Source organism: Acinonyx jubatus, chromosome A1, assembly GCF_027475565.1.
Source record: "Acinonyx jubatus isolate Ajub_Pintada_27869175 chromosome A1, VMU_Ajub_asm_v1.0, whole genome shotgun sequence".
NCBI lineage: Eukaryota > Metazoa > Chordata > Mammalia > Carnivora > Felidae > Acinonyx > Acinonyx jubatus.
In genome coordinates this window covers 122,110,557-122,128,109 of record NC_069380.1, presented here as the reverse complement: position 1 = coordinate 122,128,109, position 17,553 = coordinate 122,110,557, and the positions used below count along the sequence as shown (strand labels likewise).

The 17,553-nt window shown below is 37.7% G+C and overlaps 2 protein-coding genes and 1 pseudogene across 6 annotated transcripts in view; 1 reads left to right on the top strand and 2 right to left on the bottom strand.

Annotated features, from left to right (window-relative positions):
* The window catches only part of CDC20B (cell division cycle 20B), a 50,002-nt gene that overhangs the window by 3,078 nt on the left and 29,371 nt on the right, over positions 1-17,553 (top strand). The window lies entirely within an intron of this gene.
* On the bottom strand, positions 4,081-9,429 carry GPX8 (glutathione peroxidase 8 (putative)). 2 transcript variants are annotated; one of them, XM_015085584.3, is made up of 3 exons: positions 8,963-9,402; positions 8,127-8,388; positions 4,081-4,707 (listed from the first exon to the last, which is right to left on the bottom strand). In XM_015085584.3, exons 1-3 carry the CDS (start codon positions 9,164-9,166, stop codon positions 4,544-4,546), a joined length of 630 nt encoding a protein of 209 aa, XP_014941070.1. In that variant the 5' UTR covers positions 9,167-9,402; the 3' UTR covers positions 4,081-4,543. The 2 variants fall into 2 exon arrangements, with proteins under 2 accessions (XP_014941070.1, XP_026897782.1); XM_027041981.2 differs by lacking the exon at positions 8,127-8,388 and having other exon boundaries at positions 8,963-9,429.
* Positions 11,559-11,815, bottom strand: LOC128315654 (60S ribosomal protein L28-like; annotated as a pseudogene).

Genomic DNA, 17,553 nt, shown 5'->3' with positions numbered 1-17,553 from the left:
TAAAATTTAGAATACAATGACAATTTGAAATGGAAAGCCTAAACTCTTTCCCCCAGTTTTCAACTAAGTCTATAGTATTCTTTCTAGATAATCAGCTTCTTAATATGCCATTAGAGCAGGTCTCTGTAACCATGTGTATGTACCAGCTGAAGAGAGAATTGAGAGGTAACTTTGAAGATGAATCAATCAACTTAAACATTTTCACTTGAAATATCAAGAAAAGTGGAAATTTTGGGGTGTGGTTGGGGGATGTGGTTGAATTGTTTGCAGGATTTGCCTGAATTTTTCACTTCATTTTCTGTCAAGTCACAGACTCATAAAATATTTGAGCATGATATTTAGCTTGTGAAGTGGGAAGAACTAACTGTACCATATGCTTTTAAATATTTTCTGATTCCTGTGGAGGCCATTTTGACCCATGCAACAGTGTTCAGGAACTTGCTGGGTCCCAGATAAACAGTGACATCAGTGTCCTCATGTGGGCATTTGCAGCAAGTTCGTGAAGCTGACTTTAGGTGGTCTGGTCAATTAGTTATATTCTAAGTGAGGTGTGAGAAATATATTACAGTCCACTGTAGTGAATTACAAATTACTGATTTAACAATTTTTATTCTTAAGTTTAAACATTTCAACCATGGGAGATTTATACCTATAATTTGATTCTTTATGTATTTTGCTACTTTCATATCCTCTTTTCATTGTTGCCCATTTCATTTTCAGCATTTTTCTGTGTGTGTTTAAGGATCCCTCCCATGTAAATACTGTTTTCATCATTTTTCTTACAAGGCTAAATTTCAACATGTTATTTTTTATGGAAAGCCACTGACTTGTTGATAAAAATAAAACCTACTTAATTTAGAAGGCTTGGCCTTTGTGTTTTAATTTTTTTACACTAAAGAATGAGACATAAAATGCAAACATTTATACTCAATAAACAATACATATTTAAAGCTGTTCTTCACTTCCATATTCAGGATGAGAAAGAGAGAGAGAATGGAATGCATGAAAGATGAATTAAGGAGATCAGTGGGTAAGGAGGAGAATGAATATATATATTCAAATGAAGAATGTCTCCATAGGAGTCAGAGGGAAAGACAGGGACCCACAACTGGGACATCAAAGCCACTCTATTCCTTTTCTCCAAAAAGAGAATGCTTCACTCTGCAAGGTATGGCCTTACCAGTTCAGCGAGAGGAAGGAAGAGTGGGGAGGAGTGTGGTATGTTTAGGCGTGACAGTTACTAGAATTTTATTATTCCGTGGGAAAGATGAAATCAAGGTGAGGAATACACATGGATAAAGTGTTCGCATTATAGCCACGCCCAAACATCCTTTTTTTTTTCCCCAAAGAAACACTATGAATGAATGTAATGTTTTGTACAGGGACCAACCAAGACTTCTTAGCTTCTGCAAGGTAGTCTTGAAAGAGAGTTAATATGTTGAAAATATAGAGAAATACAGGTTTTGTTTTTCTTCTTAGGCTTTGTCTACAATTTTTTTTTTCACAGTAGTATTTTCCTACCTGAGACTACCTGCAGACAATCCAGTGAAATCATTAGATTTTACTGTGATTATATAGCATATTGTTAGCAGCTTTTCATATTTCAGGGACTGTAGTTCCACATTTTCACATAAGCCACCAAAACAGTATATTTATAAAAATAAATAATACATGTTTTTGCTCTAGATTGAGCTCTTTGGAGATCCTTATGTAACCTAATCAAGTCTGATTTTTAAAAGTTTTTGTGTTCTGGATCCAACGTAAAGTGGTTTGTGCAAACCGAGAGTTAAATTTTCAGAAATCTGGCATGCCAGTTATTAAAGCATTGGTAGATGGAAGTTGGCCATGTGGGAGCATTTATACCATGGAAATTGGCAAATGCTGCAAACTGGAACCCCTCCTACAGAGAGGTGGTTGTTACTTCCCAGCCACCACTGTGTGCAGGCTATATATACTACAATCGCTAGGAATTATATATAGGCACATATATACATTATTAAGATTATACTAATTATTAAGCATTTTTGAAAATGAAGTATGAGTTTCATGGTATATTTCAGGCAAATTCCTATTTATTCCAATCTCCCAGCACCACGGCTATGTCTGCTATGAGATGAAGATCAGGAGTTAGAAGGAAGTACTCCTTTCCACCTTCCAAATACACCAAAACAAACTTTCAAGCCAACAAACTACTGACCACAATGAAATGAATGTGATTTTGTCCCTTTGTCCACGAGTACCTTTTTACATGATGCCAGCTATTTTTCTGTTATACTGTTCAATTTAGACAGTAGCAGTCTATGTCCAAGGCTCTTTGATGCTGAGACAGGGAAGAGAGGCTCAATTCAAGAAAGATGCAATTTTTTCTCTTTACGTATATGTACCTGGCGGAATTCATATAAGACACTGGAGTTATGGGTTGAGCAGTACATCAGCAAATGGCTTCACACCCTCTTTAGTACACAGAGGCTAATTGTTACAGAACCCTGAATGGACACCTACTTGCCACACTTTCAAATCCCCACCTGCCTTCCCTGCATACCCAAAGGGGAAAGGGAGAGAACCAAGCGCTGACTATCGGTTGAATAAACACGGAGGACTGGAGATATGTAAGTGAAAACCCCCTTTATATGGCTTTGGAGAGAACTAGTGACTTTGGGCAGGATGGACATCTGAACTGCATTCACTGGGACAGTCCTGGTCATTCCCCAACACAGCAGCAGTCTTGTGGCACTTGTAAATGGGGTGTATGGCAAGAATGCTCTGAGAACAATACTTGGAAAATTTGCCCTTAACAAAATTTTGCTTAGAGGCTCAGAATTCAAACTGCTTCTATGTTCTTGGGGCAAAATTGCAAAGGACACATAGGCTTGTTAGGTGGCTTTTATTTCTTCAAAAATAATTCAGATTACTGATTCCAGTCCTGATCACGTAAGACACCTTGTCAAGCACGATCATTGACTTGGAAGGTTGGAAGGGGCTCTTTGTTCAGTCTGACCTCCCTAAGTTTATGGGGTGAGGAAATCTGAAAGTAGTCGTGTGATCTGCCCAACATCATACAGCTGGTGAGGGGTACAAGCAGGTTTGCTGACACACTAACCTGGCATTCTTGAGGCTATCCTTGTGAATCTTCTGGACCTCTAAGAGAAACTGTGCCTCCCCCCAGCCCCCAAATATCTTACAAAATACAATCAGAGCTGTGTGGCTGGATATATGCTTTGAAGCAGAAGGTGTTCCAGGAAATATTTTTGGTTTCTCCAAGGACTTTAAACACTTGCAAAGAACTATATGCTGAGGTGGCATTACTGACTTCACCATAAAAAAATCTTTACTTTCATTAATCAGGACAGTATATGGGGGCCAGCTCACAGCTATTTAGATTGGGTCTTCCTTCTTGGCCAAATTTTACGTAACTGCCTTTTTACTTTTTTTTTTTCTTTAGCCCTAGTCTTCCTATTCATTTCATGAAATGAATATATATTTAGTGGGGCAATAATTAGCCTTCATCAACTTGGCAAGTTGCTTTGTCAGCCAATAATGAGAAGATGGACAGAATATAAAGGTTATGAAAAAGGAGAAAGAGCATGTTGTGACTCTGTCAAAAGGTTTAGTGATTGCTGATGCTTAAGACTGGTGTAATTAGTCCCTCCCTTTTTTACCTTCAGACCTTTGACTATTTAGAGTTGATTCTTATTATTTTAGCCATCAGAACGATGCAGCACTGAATTCTTTCCAAAATGTTAATCTAATCTGAATAAATTAGCAACCAGTATTAATATATAAAGAATTGAGCTAAATAATCATATACTCATAGCCTTTTTCTTACTCTTTGGATTTTTACTCAGCAATTAATATTCTATTTATAAAATTTGAGTTTCTTCTGGAAAATAATAGAGAAATATTGACAATGATGAAGGTTTTTCAAATGTTAGGATAGTGTCATTTATAAATGACTATTTGGACAGATACAGTAAAACATACTATGAACCTGTACTTAAAAAAAAAACAGAAAAAAAACCAACTAAAGAAACAAAATTCCTGTGCCTGAAACAAAAGTACATAATGATTTGAATCTCTCTATATATTTAACATTTTTTCAGTGTTTTTTATTTTATTACATAAAAATAGCCATTTACAGTTAGTTAATCCAGAAAATTCAGTCACACACAGTGTCTTGAATTCAAACAGAGGTCTAGTGGATTGGCATTTCCATTAAGTACAATCCTGAAAAATGTCAAGTCGAACAACAGGATATTGAAGCACATTGATGACTGTATTTTGAATTATTTAGTGTGATCTGATGAAATACTTAGTATATTTCATTTTGATTCTTTAGATACTCTTTATTTTTGTTTTGGGTAACATCTCTGTCCTGGGGGCATTATTCATTACCACCCACTGGCAAGGTATCATAAAAACAAACAAATGAAAAATCCATCCGTGCCGTATTTAATTGTCAGAGTATTTAAAATGAGACCAAACCCCCCCTCCCCTTGACATTTCTATATTCCGAGTACTGCATTTGAATGACTCACTGGCATTTTCATAGGTCCTCTTTCTTTTTTATGATCATTTGTCTAATCAGAGCTGCTATCTCAGGCCTGATGACTTCAATGGGTTCCTCTGGCCTCCAGGTTTTCACAACTTGACCCTCAGGGTTGACCAGATACTTCCAAAAATTCCACCTTGGTTCTTTCTTTGAAGAATCTAAAGTACCAGAATATATTTTCATAAGCATAATTTTATTTTTTATCAAGATTTTCATTTCTATTAGTATCTATGTAAGTGATAACTTAAGAATCAAGTTCTAAGATTATCATAATGTCAAAAGCAAAACAAAACAAAAAAATAAAACACCCAAACAAGGCAAAACTCAAGCTTCAAGTAACCATATTTCTGTACATTTGGTGACTTCACTAATGATTCTACTGGTCCGGAATCATGAAACAAAGTGGTTTATTCTGGATTTATTGATCTAAATAAAATAAAAAAGTTGGGGCGTCTGGGTGGCTCAGTCAGCTAAGTGTCTGACTTCAGCTCAGGTTATGAGCTCACAGTTCATGAGTTTGAGCCACACGTCAGGCTTTGTGTTGACAGCTCAGAGCCTGGAGCCTGCTTCAAACTCTGTGTCTCCCTCTCTCTGCCCCTCCCCTGCTCATGTTCTGTGTTTCTCTCTCTCTCTCTCTCTCTGTCTGTCTCAAAAATAATACACATTAAGAAAACTAAAAAAAACAGCAACAAAAAATTTACCTTGTCACTAGCTCACAACTTTCAGTTTCTTAACATTTTTAAAGATAGAATGATACTCTATGGTCCTTGGTAATGGCCTGTAAGGAATTCTTTACATATTAAATATACCTATGTTTTTAGTATTGTTACATATTATGTAGAGGAAAACAGAAAGGAATTCTAAATCACATTATTTTTTTTGTAAGTTTTTATTTTAATTCTAGTTAGTTAACATACAGTATTAAATCATATTGAGAAATTATGTGGTCCTTTTGAACCATCTTAATGTATGTAAGAAATATAATGTTTTTTCCATTTACATTATCCAGAATTGATGTTCATTATTGACTAACATGTGAAAAAAATATAAACAACTACTTAAAATGTATCTAGTGTCTACTATGTGCCCAGGAATGTATGCTCATTGCTTTAAATGGATCCTTTTGTTGAATCTTTACAGCAACCCTGTGAAATGGGTATTATCATTAACCCCATTTTGCAGATGAGAAAAATGGAGTCTTAGACTCGAGGTCTTGTGGCTAATGAGCGGTAGAGCCAGCCCTGATATCTAGACCTTCTACTCCTATACTTCCCACTCCTACTTCCTACTCCAAGCAGATTTTAGGAGGAAGATGACAAATTCATTTTTTTACAGGAGGGGATTCAGGTGTATGTGGGACATTCTGTCAGAGGAGGCAGGTGAATATAAGGCTTTGGGGCTTAGGAGAGAGAGCTCAGTCAGGGAAAGGGGATAGAATAAGAAGAGCTCCAGTGGGCCGTGGCACAATCCTGAGAATCAGCACAGTTAAGGGTGGATGGAAAAGAGGAACCTGAAAAGAAGAAAGAGAAGGGCCCAGAGTGGCAGTCACTGGTACCTGCTAGGTTCAAGAGATTCATGGAGCAAGAAGCCAGACACAGTCATCTAAGAAGATAATTGAGACGGGGAGGCAGAAATTGTAAGTATTAACTATTCTTTCAAAAATAGCGATGAAATTGGTAGAAGGAACACACTGTCTAGAGTTTTGAAGGTGTGGAATGCTTTGCTTTGGGCAGGGAGAAAGAAGCAGTGAGGGAGCATAGGTTAAAATTAAGAAATAAAAATAAAAAGTAGCCTGATTACTTATATGTGTTTTACTTGGAGTACTGTGCCAAGCATTTCAATTTATGTCATTATTAGAGAAAAATATTTTTGACTAGAGCAAACATCAAGGACTCCGTGTGAGCATCCTATTATTACATGAAAGCCATCTTAACATCATTTTGCAAAATTACTCTTTTCTATAATGGAAAATGTGTCTCTAAAAATAATGCCCTCCAGGGCAGAGCTCTGTCTACCTGCGTAAACATCTTTGCGAGTTAGGAAAAGGCACTCTTCCAGGCTGGTACAGTCCCCCAGCACATGCCTTGCTATGGCTGAGCTTCAGCCCGCATTTGCTTCCCCACCCAGATGCCCGGTTTAGTGACACCTGCACACATGTGCACTGTGATCACATGATCAGTTACTGTCAATTTTGGCTAGTTTTAAAAAACTCATTTCCATTTGGCTATGATCTCATAGTCTTCATCTCTGGAGCTTCATCTAACTTCATTGAAACCTTAAATCACTTACTTTTTTGATTACACAAGGGTAGGTGGAACATTATGTTGATTTTCCCCAGAAATTTAATGTTTTAAAAAGATTCTGATTTCACACTTAAATTTTGTAGAACATCATTAAGTGGCTTACTAGACTGGAAGCTTGATTGCCTGACTGAGGTCACTGTTTTATCAAAACTCAAATTATCTGCAGTGAGAATAGGGACTGAGGGTATCATCTGTATAAGTCAGATGAGAGGACATTAACTGAATGTCCTTTGCTTTTTATCTATTATGATTTAAAAAAATTTTTTAAAATCTTTATTCATTTTTGAGAGAGAGAGAGAGACAGACAGAGCATGAAGGGGACAGGGGCAGAGAGAGAGGGAGACACAGAACCTAAAGTAGGCTCCAGGCTCTCAGCTGTCAGCACAGAGCCTGAGCTGAAGTTGGCTGCTTAGCCTACTGAGCCACCCAGGCGTCCCTGAATGCTCTTTAGAATAGTGTTAGGCACAGTGTAAGAAACATATAAATACTTTACGTCTATTAACACACTTAATCCTCCAAATTATCTTATATTGATAATCTTATTTTACAAGTGAGGAAGAAGGCACAGAGAAGTTAAGTCATGTAGCTGAAGCCACACAGCAAAACTAACAGAGCAGGGACTTGAATCCAGGTAGGTTGCGACTAAAACCTATTTCCCTAGTCACTATACTTTACTACTGTTATGCTAACTGACCCAGGAAAATCTTTAAACAGATTTCTGTAGCTAGCCTAATTTTAGAGACAACGTAACACTATCGTCCTCAAAAAAAAAAAAATTCTTATATTCTGTTTTGAATTTTAGCAAAAACAGAGATATTATTCATCCATGAAGACAATATCTCAGACAAGGGAACTTAAAATTAATCACAAAGATATGTCTAATAATGCCCAGCAATATTCATGAGACATGGATAGCATTGGTAATGGGGAGGGACATTTCCCCAAGTGCCAGTTAAATAAGAGAGGAATTAAGGTATTTTGTGAAGATAGCCATGACCACATTTCAGGTAAATTCTTCAAGAAAGTGATCATAAGGAAAAGAATACACCGGAGTCGACTTATTTTGCCATTCAAGAAGTTAAAACATTGATTTCAGAGAAGCATAACTTCTAGAAAGTCACCAAGGATGAGATTCTGGCTTTCTGATGGTTTTACCAAACTTTCTCACTTAAAGCATTTCACATGAAATAGAAAAAGTACGGTCCTGGTACATTTGTTTTAAAAATGAAAAGCAATTGAAAACATTAACTTGATGAGGCAAAGTAGATATTTACCAACAAGAAATCTGAATGCTGGTTCTGCTTCAGATCCTAGAATCTTAATCTTGTGGAAGATGGGGAATGTCACGCCATAGTTATTTCTTGCAAAAGATACAACTTCCTTGCTGGGGCGGGGCTCCGATTCTCCAAACTGATTGCACGGAAAAGCCAAGACGCTGAAGTGGAATGGTCCAAACTCTTTGTGCAGTTCCTGCAGTGCTAAGTAATTTCTGTCTGTGAGTTGGCAGTCACTAGCCACGTTTACAACTAGTGCAACCTCCCGGAAAAAGAAAAAAATCCAACCGGAAAGTGAAGCAAATAAAAAGATTTAAAGAAAATATTCTGCAAGTAGTTAAAATCCTAAACCATTTTGAAGCTGATGGTTATTTTATATTTTTAGACATACCCAATTTTGTTGAAAATTATAACCTGGATGCATGAGTTAAGACTCTGAAAAATCACTACCATTAAAAAAGCATCAGGTACAACAGTTTAAGATAAAAGAAAATATGATCATTGATAAGAGTGCTTTTTAATGTTGCTAGTTTATGGAGGTAGTATTTTTTAATGTCTCCATATTCACATTACTAATTATAAAAATTTCCTAAACAACTTACAGTGTTAATTTAGCATGCCTCTGAAAATAGGATAATCAGCTTTTCAGTTAGAAGTACTGTATATATACACGATGAGAACTCTGATGGTCAGAGTGATATACTAATTACATTACTTTGAAAACTAAATTATAACTTATGACCCTTTATCAATGAAAAATTGATTCCATTAAAGTAAACAGAGAAATCAACAAGCATTAGGAAAAAAAACAACAAAAAACAGAATATACAACTTACTTTGCCTTTAAACTTTTCCAGAGAAACCGTTCTTCCTTTTGCATCTTTCACTTCAAAGGCATAAAAGCTGTTGATTTTAGGTTTTAGGAATTTTAGTTGTAGAAGAAATAACATTACTGTGCATAGAACCATAGACAGTAAAACTGCAAATACCTTTGCTTTCGGCCCCGAACATCTTAAAGGGTAAGCTGTAAGAGGCTCCATTTTGGATGATTCTAGAGGGAAGTCTCAGCAGGCTGGAATTCAAGGAGGAGCTGAAACTTGAAACCAGCTCAGTTTAACGGAAAACGAGGAAGGACAGATGGGGTCCTTTCACTGCTAAGGAATAGAAAGACCCTTCTCGGATGGGGAACGGAACGAGACTCCTGGATAAAACAGAGTGCTAAAGAATTTCGATGTATTTATGATGCCTAATGCAATCTTCGCTAGGAAGATCAGGACTGTTTCGAGAGCTCTTTAACATTCTCCTGACAAAATTTTTCACCAGAAGATGGTGCCCTTGTAGGGTGAAAGCTGGGGAGTGAGTGCTCCCAGTAACTGGGTGAATGTAGAGGAGTGGGTTAAATACCATCCAGGAATAGTTCAGAGTGTAGATTAAACGTGCTGTATTAACATGATGTATAACCTGAAGGGGTTTAATATTATGTGTATGGATTAAACTTGCTACACGAGTTCAAGATATTTACAGTGGAAAGGGCAGAAAAATAACTGAAGTGGCTACTTACTTTGACCTCATCTCATTAAGGCAATGCCAGGTGAATATAATAAAAACAAATAGATTAGATACAATGTGAAGGCTTTAAAAAACCCTCCTCTATCATAAAGCCAACTATAGTCGAGTGTTTTTCAAATTTTTGATCCTGACTCCCAGTAAGAAATGCACTTTATAATTTAACTCAGATGCATGTAACTGAGAAGTCTGATTAAATGATCCTTCCCCTTTGAACTTTGATATGCCTGTGGCAGTTTTAAAACAGCCTGGCTCTGACCCCTGACAATGAAGGATTTCAGGGTTCACCAATGGTCTGCAACCTGTAGATGGAAAAATACTGAACTTGATAATAAATCAGGAATTTAACAATTAAATAAGACAATTCTACCAAGAAGGCAAAAATGAACAAGGAAACCCTCCAAACCCACCTCTACCTCGGTGCATCATCTAGTTGCTTCTTTTTTTTTACCTTCACTTTTCCTGTGGCTGTTGCCTCTTACAGGAGGCTTAACTTTACTGTTGAAAATTATAGGGGTAGGTGTGGACAGGAAATGGAGGTAGCTGCATATCCTGAAATCCATGGTTCCTTTAGTTACCTTGGACTCTTCCCCAAGACACACAGCAAATTTCAAATTAAGGTGCCTCATTCTACCTGGTCCTGACTCTTGGTGTTGCTCAGGGGGCTGGTAGCTCTGCCTCCGGAGCCAAACCCACAGCTTAGGCATATAAAACCTGTCAAGAGACTGATAAACCACTTGGCTCCCACTCTTGCGGCCTGATAATAAAGGATACAGTAGAAAAGTATTCTCCTGTAAACCTAATACCCAGTAAACAACAAAAAAGTATACAAAACACGTTGTATCACCTCTTCACTATGATAATTTTACTTTGATGCTCTCTGGCTGAGTTACTGAGAAAGCCAAACTTCATATGACACCTGGACTTCAATTCTCTGACCTTGCTACGCCAAGGTTCTTGGACTTAAAAGTGCTGCCATCACCTGGTGCTTGTTAGAGACACAGCTATTCAAGCCCCACCTCAGATTTTCTGAACCAGAATTGGCCTCCTGACTCAAGCATACATTTAAGTTTGAGAAAATTTAGACCTCAGTCTTTTTTTTTTTTTCTTTGGTTTTCACTGTAACAAACCTCTTTGGTTTCCGTTTGTCTAGGCTGTTGAAGGACATTGCTCAGGAACTTGAGTTTTAATGATTAATTAAAAAAAAAAAAAGTTAATTCATAGAACACCTGCTGTAATTTGAACCATGTAAACCCAGCCCATGATAACTGCTTTGAGGGAGATGACAGAGGGTTCCCTTGGAGGAGGATGCTGATTGACTGTACCCCAGGCATGGCCCCATAGGGTGATGTTACTTTGATAAAATCATTATGATACTTTCTAGTTCAGTGTTTTGTAAGTACAGAAACTCCTATCAAGTGATCTACAGCTTGGTCTTTGAGAATATCAAAATTATGCTTACAAGAGGTTCTGTATAAGCCAACATGCCAGTTATTAACCAGAAATAAAAGGCTTGTACAGGCCTGATATTTCATGTTGGATTGTCCCAAAATTTCATGCTATATTAAAAGTACTTTGAAAACTGAAGTTAATCTCTTGTCAAGGCCAAAATCAAAGCCAGTTTGTTAATTTTACAATTCTTAAGTTTTTTTTTTGTTTGTTTTTGTTTGTTTGTTTTTTAAGTGATTGACATCTTTGTTGCTTTGGAGGTAGGGGGCAGGTGATCAGGAGCTCTTGGTGGGACAGCCTGATTCCTCTTCACCATCATAGGCTTCTGGCTGTGCAGGATGGCGCTGGCTCTGCAAATGGCAGCCATGAACAGACCTGGGCGGTCCATGTTCTTGCGGATCCTGTGCCTGATGCTGCTAAGGGTGGCCAGGGCATTCTTGTTGATGTTGGTATGCATGTAGGAGGTGGTAGGTTTTCACTGGTCAGATCTCTGCTTTGTCACCATCATTACATTTTTGCTGTAGGCCTCTGGATCCATGCCTGCAGTCTTGTGGTAAACCAGGCCATTGTAGTGGAAAGAGTTGCAAGCCTGTTGGGCTTGGTGCTTTATGTCTGCTTGTCCCTTTTGATCAGGATCAATTCCGCACGACCATCCATTGCAGGTGGGGGGACATGGTGGCAGCTCCTCTCACTAAGGTGACTGGGGACAGAAATATATATGCTTTTATAACATATATGATTTCATATATGAATGATATATAAATATCCTTATAGGCCCATTAATCAGACATTCAGCACAGGAGTTTGGGCAACTCCAGCCTGGATGTTTGTGAACATAGATTTTGGCCCTTAGACATTTCTTTTTTTCTTCATTTGTCAGAGTCTTTTTCTGTATATATTGTGATATCATCATTTCTTGGTTTTCTGGGGGATCTGTCATCATTGTTTCCATGTTCTGTCTATACTAAAACCATTCTCAAATTATAATTATATCAACACTGCAATTTTCAATGCATAGGAGATAGTATGCTAGAAAAACCAACAGCACTCTTTCAGGAGATCAAGGAAGGTTTGTTAAAGGAGGAGAAGAGAATGATGAGTTGAAGGTCAAGGGAACCTACTGGGCCAATAATGGGACAAAGCAGTTGACTCTGTTAATCAAGCACCATAGGCACTGAAGAAGATACAAATAATGTCTGTGATGGAGGCGACCTCACATGAGCTTGAAATCAGTTTTGGAGAGGAGAAAATACACAAGAAACATTTGGGGAACAAATATAAGGCAGCAAATAACCGAGTGCTAAATAAATGGCTTATGTTTGTAGAAAGCTTTATACTGCCCATGATTTATTTATAAATCAGACACATATATACACATATTAAAAGCAATCACATGTAGTATAAAGCTCTCTACCGGCAAAATGCAATAATGCTTTCAAACAGGAAGAAGTTAGTAATATCCCAATCACAGAACAAGTAAGTAGAACAAGCAAGAAGAGAGTTTAAGACTTTTAACTTTATAACCCAAATTATTTCAACTACATTCAACAATTTCTCTGTAATAGAAATATGTTTACTTAGAAAAAAATGTGGTGGATGAGAATACTGTAGTACTGTCTCTGGTAAGGGGATTTTATTCATCAGGAGACATTTAGTTTTATGAGAAATCACTGTTAGGGTCCGAAAAGGAGAGGGAGTGGACCACCACAACAAAACAACTTGGCCATATGTACTGATGTTGTCTGGAAGGGGTCACAGAGTCTGCAGAGTAACAAGTCAAGATGAGAGATAATAGTGTCTTAATGAAGGCCGCTTTGGTCAGCCTGATAGAAGGGAGGGATAGATGCCAAAAACACTCTGGAGCCCCCAGTGGCAGGCATTGGCAGTGCAGAACAAAGCGACCAATACCTGAAAATAAATGCTCTCCAAGTGTTTGTTTGGTTTGTATTGCCCAATACCAGGATGAGGAGACAATGACGGTGCAAAAATAAGAAGAGGGACATTTTGACCTTCATGATTAATTTGAAATATGATTACGACTCCAAATTTGAAATGTCTTGCTGCCTTGTTGGACTGGCGGTGGTGGGGTTGGTAGGGGAGGGGCAGACATTCAGAGGCTAAGGAAAGGGAATTGGGGTGATATGCCTGAGAGCTGATGGGCCATCTTTGTTAATTTTGTCTCTGCCATAACATTCTAGACAGACCCTGGCATCACCAGCATGTCTTTCCTTGGAATGTTTAGGTTTCTCTTACCTGCTGAATATTTGTGAGTCAGATAATTTATCACTATATATGTTTGTTCTATTTTCCCAGTTGTTTCATTTGGTTACTTCCTGACTTTATTTTTAAATTCTCTAGGCTCCTTTCTATTTATTTTTTTGGCCCTGGTGCTCTGAATTCCTCCCTATTTAAGGTCAACACCATGTGAACCCTGAAAAGTAAACAAGCCAAACTGATGTGCTTAAAGTATCCAGTCATTCATTCTTTTCTCCTTTGTCTTATTTTTCTTATCATCCTCTTTCTCTTTATTGATACATAGGCCAGTCATTTAAAACTATGTAACAGGCATTTCCCACCAAGAGATAGATCCTGGAATAAAGTTTAAAAACAGTGAAGATGAAATATTACATTCTACCACAGCGTTCCCTAAGCTGTAGTCATTTGCATACATGTCCGTGATTTTGCCATCTGTGCCATTTGCTAGTTAACATTTTTGGTTCAAATTGGCTCATTTATTTTACCAAAATACATTTTTTTTTAATAACAGAAGACTTTATGTCCACGTTGAACATTTTAAAACATTTAAAAATGCACATTAAAACACATGAGTATTTAAAAAATGTTCATCTGTACCACTATGAGCCACATGTCCTTGGAGGAGGAACTGACCAAAAACTGTACTACGCATTCAAAACATGATAGAAAATCATGCTGTAACTCTTTGAAAGTTCTTTGTGCTGAATAAAAACTTGTCTCCTCCCATTCACTGTTTTCAATTTTGTCATAGGGAGCAATACAAAGTAAATTTTTCTTTGTTTCATAAATTGCCTTCTGTTTCATATTTGAAGATGGTTCCTTATGGGTGTTCTTTCCTGTAGACTAAATACCCCAGAACCCCTCACTCCATTCATGTGTTGCTCTATTGCTGTGTTCCCTGACCTTGTATCATTGCAGTCCTTTCCTCTAAATGAACTCAGGTTGGGGATCCTGGCTTGCTTATCTCCTTCTTACAAGACAGATTCAAGACTGGACCCAGTTCTCCAGCAGATGGGTCCTGACCAGTGCAGAGACAATTGGGTTTTCCTTGTTCTTGTTTTGGACACTGTCTTTCCTTTAATGAGACCTAAAATTGTATTGCTTAAAAAAGGTCATTGCATTATGCTATTGATTCATATTCTGGTGGTGGCTGTCTAAAACTGCCAGCCATTTTCACTGCATATCAGCTCTCTCTCATGTCTAATGATAAAGCATCATTATTGCATTAGGATTCTCTAGAGAAGCAGAATCAATAGATTATACATAAATATATATACATGAGGCTCACCAAATTATGGAGGCTGAAAAGTCCCACAATCTGCCATCTCTAAGATGGAAAACCAGGAAAAGCCAGCGGGATAATTCAATCTGAGTCCAAAGTCTGGGGAGCAGCTGGTATAAATTAAGGAGTATGAAGGTCTGAGAACCAGGAGCTCCAGTGTCTGATGGCAGGAAAGAAATGGACATCCTAGTTTAAGAAGCGAGAAAATTTGCCCTTCCTTTGCCTTTTTGTACCATTTGGGACCCCGGTGGATTGGATGATGTCAACCTACAATGGTGAGGCTGGATCTCTTTACTCAGTCTACCAAATCGAATGCTATTCTTCTCTAAAAACACCCTCCCAGCCACATCCAGAAAAAATGTTTTACCAGATCTCAGGGCATCCCTTAGTCCATCAAGCCAATGTATAAAATTAAGTATTGCAATTATTTAACCTACCACAGGTGGCCTAATGGGGAGTTTGGAAGGGGGAGGAAGGTAATGGAATGGAGAGGAAGGTAATGTCAGAGACACCTTCATGACATGATGGCTGATTCCAGTTGTGAAGGTGGGCTAGAAGTTACCCTGGCAGAGAATTGTGGAAGAGCATTAAGGTGGGGAGACAGTATGGAGGGTATGACAGGAGATGAGCCAGAGAAACACACAACTGCCAAGACAGTGTAAGATTGTCAATAAGAAATTTCGTGATCATTTTTCTTAACTGATACGTCATTTGTGAATAAATAATTATATTATATGTAATATATGTATATGTACACACAAACATATGTCTTCCACAATTTGCTCATCCATTTTTTTGCTGATGGACACTTGGGTTATTTTACCTTCCAACTATTGTGAATAGTACTACCGTGAACGCCCATGTACCTGAGTTTGTTTGAGTTTGAGTACCTGCTTCATTTCTCTTGGGTCTGTACCTAGCAGTGAAATTATTGAACCATACAGTAATTCTAGGTTTAATTTTTTGAGGAATTGCCAACTGTTATCCACAGTGGTACCACTTTACATCCTCATAAGCAATGTGTAACGGTTCCAGTCTCTCCACATTCTTACTAACATTTGCTATCTATCTATCTATCTATCTACTTACCTACCTATCATCTATTGCCATCCTAGAGCGTGTGAAGTGGTACATCATTGTGTTTTGGATTTGCATTTCCTTAATGTATGTCCTAATTTCTAATGGCTGCAGAATATTCCCTTTTAAGGATGTCACAAAAATCTACCTCGTCAATTCTCTACTGGTAAACATTGAGTCCTTCCCGTCTTTATGCACCATGTGCCTCCTTTTTCAATGCTAATTTATACTCCACCAGCAATATATGCCAGTGTTTGTTTCTAGAACCTTCAACCTTGGGGCTTGTCATTAAAAAATACCATTGCTAGCATCTTGTTATTGTTTTAAGTTAGCATTTCTTTGATTACTAGCAAGGTTGAATATTTTTTGAGCATTTAATTATTTCTTTTGTGCATTGCCCGTTTAGGTCCTATGTTCTATTTTTTTTCTATTTGGATTGTAAATTTGTCTAAATTTCTCTGCGAGTCCTTTACACAAGGGTAATAACCTAACATGCCCTACATTTTATTAAAAATATAATCTATTTTGGGGTGCCTGCGTGGCTCAGTCAGTTAAGCATCCGACTTCAGCTCAGGTCATGATATTGTGGTTTGTGAGTTAGAGCCCTGCGTTGAGCTCTGTGCTGACAGCTCAGAGCCTGGAGCCTGCTTCAGATTCTGTGTCTACCTCTCTCTCTGCCCCTCCCCCGCTCATGCTCTGTCTCTCAAAAATAAATAAATGTTAAAATTAAAAAAAATATATATATATCATATTTCCAGTTTGTCATTCGCAATTGAATTTCACACATAGATCCATGGTATGGTTTGCCACCGTAGGATCTGTAATACCAAACTCCTGGGATTTCTCAGAGGGAATGAGATGAATGTTGAGCAACTTAGGCCTCAGGTCTCTCATCCGTGAAATGAAAAGTTTGAACTAGGGAATTGCTATTTGTTGCCAACTGGATCCAGCAATACATTAAAAGAATTATTCACCACCATCAAGTGGGATTGATACCTGGGATGCAGCGCTGGTTCAATATCTGCAAATCAATCAATGTGATATATCACATCAATAAAAGAAAAAACAAGAACCATATGGTCCTCTCAATAGATGCAGAGAACGCATGTGACAAAATGCAGCATACTTTCTTGATAAAAACCCTCAAGAAAGTAGGGATAGAAGAATCATACCTCAAGATTATAAAAGCCATATTGAAAGACCCAACACTAATGTCATCCTCAATGGGGAAAAACTGAGAGCTTTCTTCCCAAGGTCAGGAACACGGCAGGGATATCCACTCTCACCACTGTTATTCAACATAATATTGGAAGTCCTACCCTCAGCAATCAGACAACACAAAGAAATAAAAGGCATCCAAATTGGCAAGGAGGAAGTCAAGCTTTCACTCTTTGCAGATGACATGATACTGAATATGGAAAACCCAAAAGAGTCCACCAAAAAACTGCTAGAACTGATTCATGAATTCAGCAAAGTCACAGGGTGTAAAATCAACACACAGAAATTGGCTGCATTTCTGTTCAACAATAATGAAGCAGCAGAAAGAGAAATCAAGGAATCGGTCGCATTTACAATTGCACTAAAACCCATAAAATACCTAGAAATAAATCTAACCAAAGAGGTGAAAATTCTACACACTGAAAACTATGGGAAAGCTTATGAAAGAAATTGAAGAAGACACAGAAAAATAGAAAAATATTCCATGCTCATGGATTGGAAGAACAAATATTGTTAAAATGTCGATACTACCCAAAGCCATCTACATATTCAATGCAATCCCTATCAAAGTAACACCAA

What these genes read in the sequence shown, in the direction of transcription:
- GPX8 (XM_015085584.3), bottom strand. Translation starts at nt 9,166, where the DNA reads ATGGAGCCTCTTACAGCTTACCCTTTAAGATGTTCGGGGCCGAAAGCA. An exon ending in TGGAAAAGTTTAAAGGCAAA is followed by an intron (nt 8,389 to 8,962) that starts GTAAGTTGTATA and finishes TTTTTCCGGGAG; the next exon opens with GTTGCACTAGTTGTAAACGT. An exon ending in AGCATTCAGATTTCTTGTTG is followed by an intron (nt 4,708 to 8,126) that starts GTAAATATCTAC and finishes CTGGTACTTTAG; the next exon opens with ATTCTTCAAAGAAAGAACCA.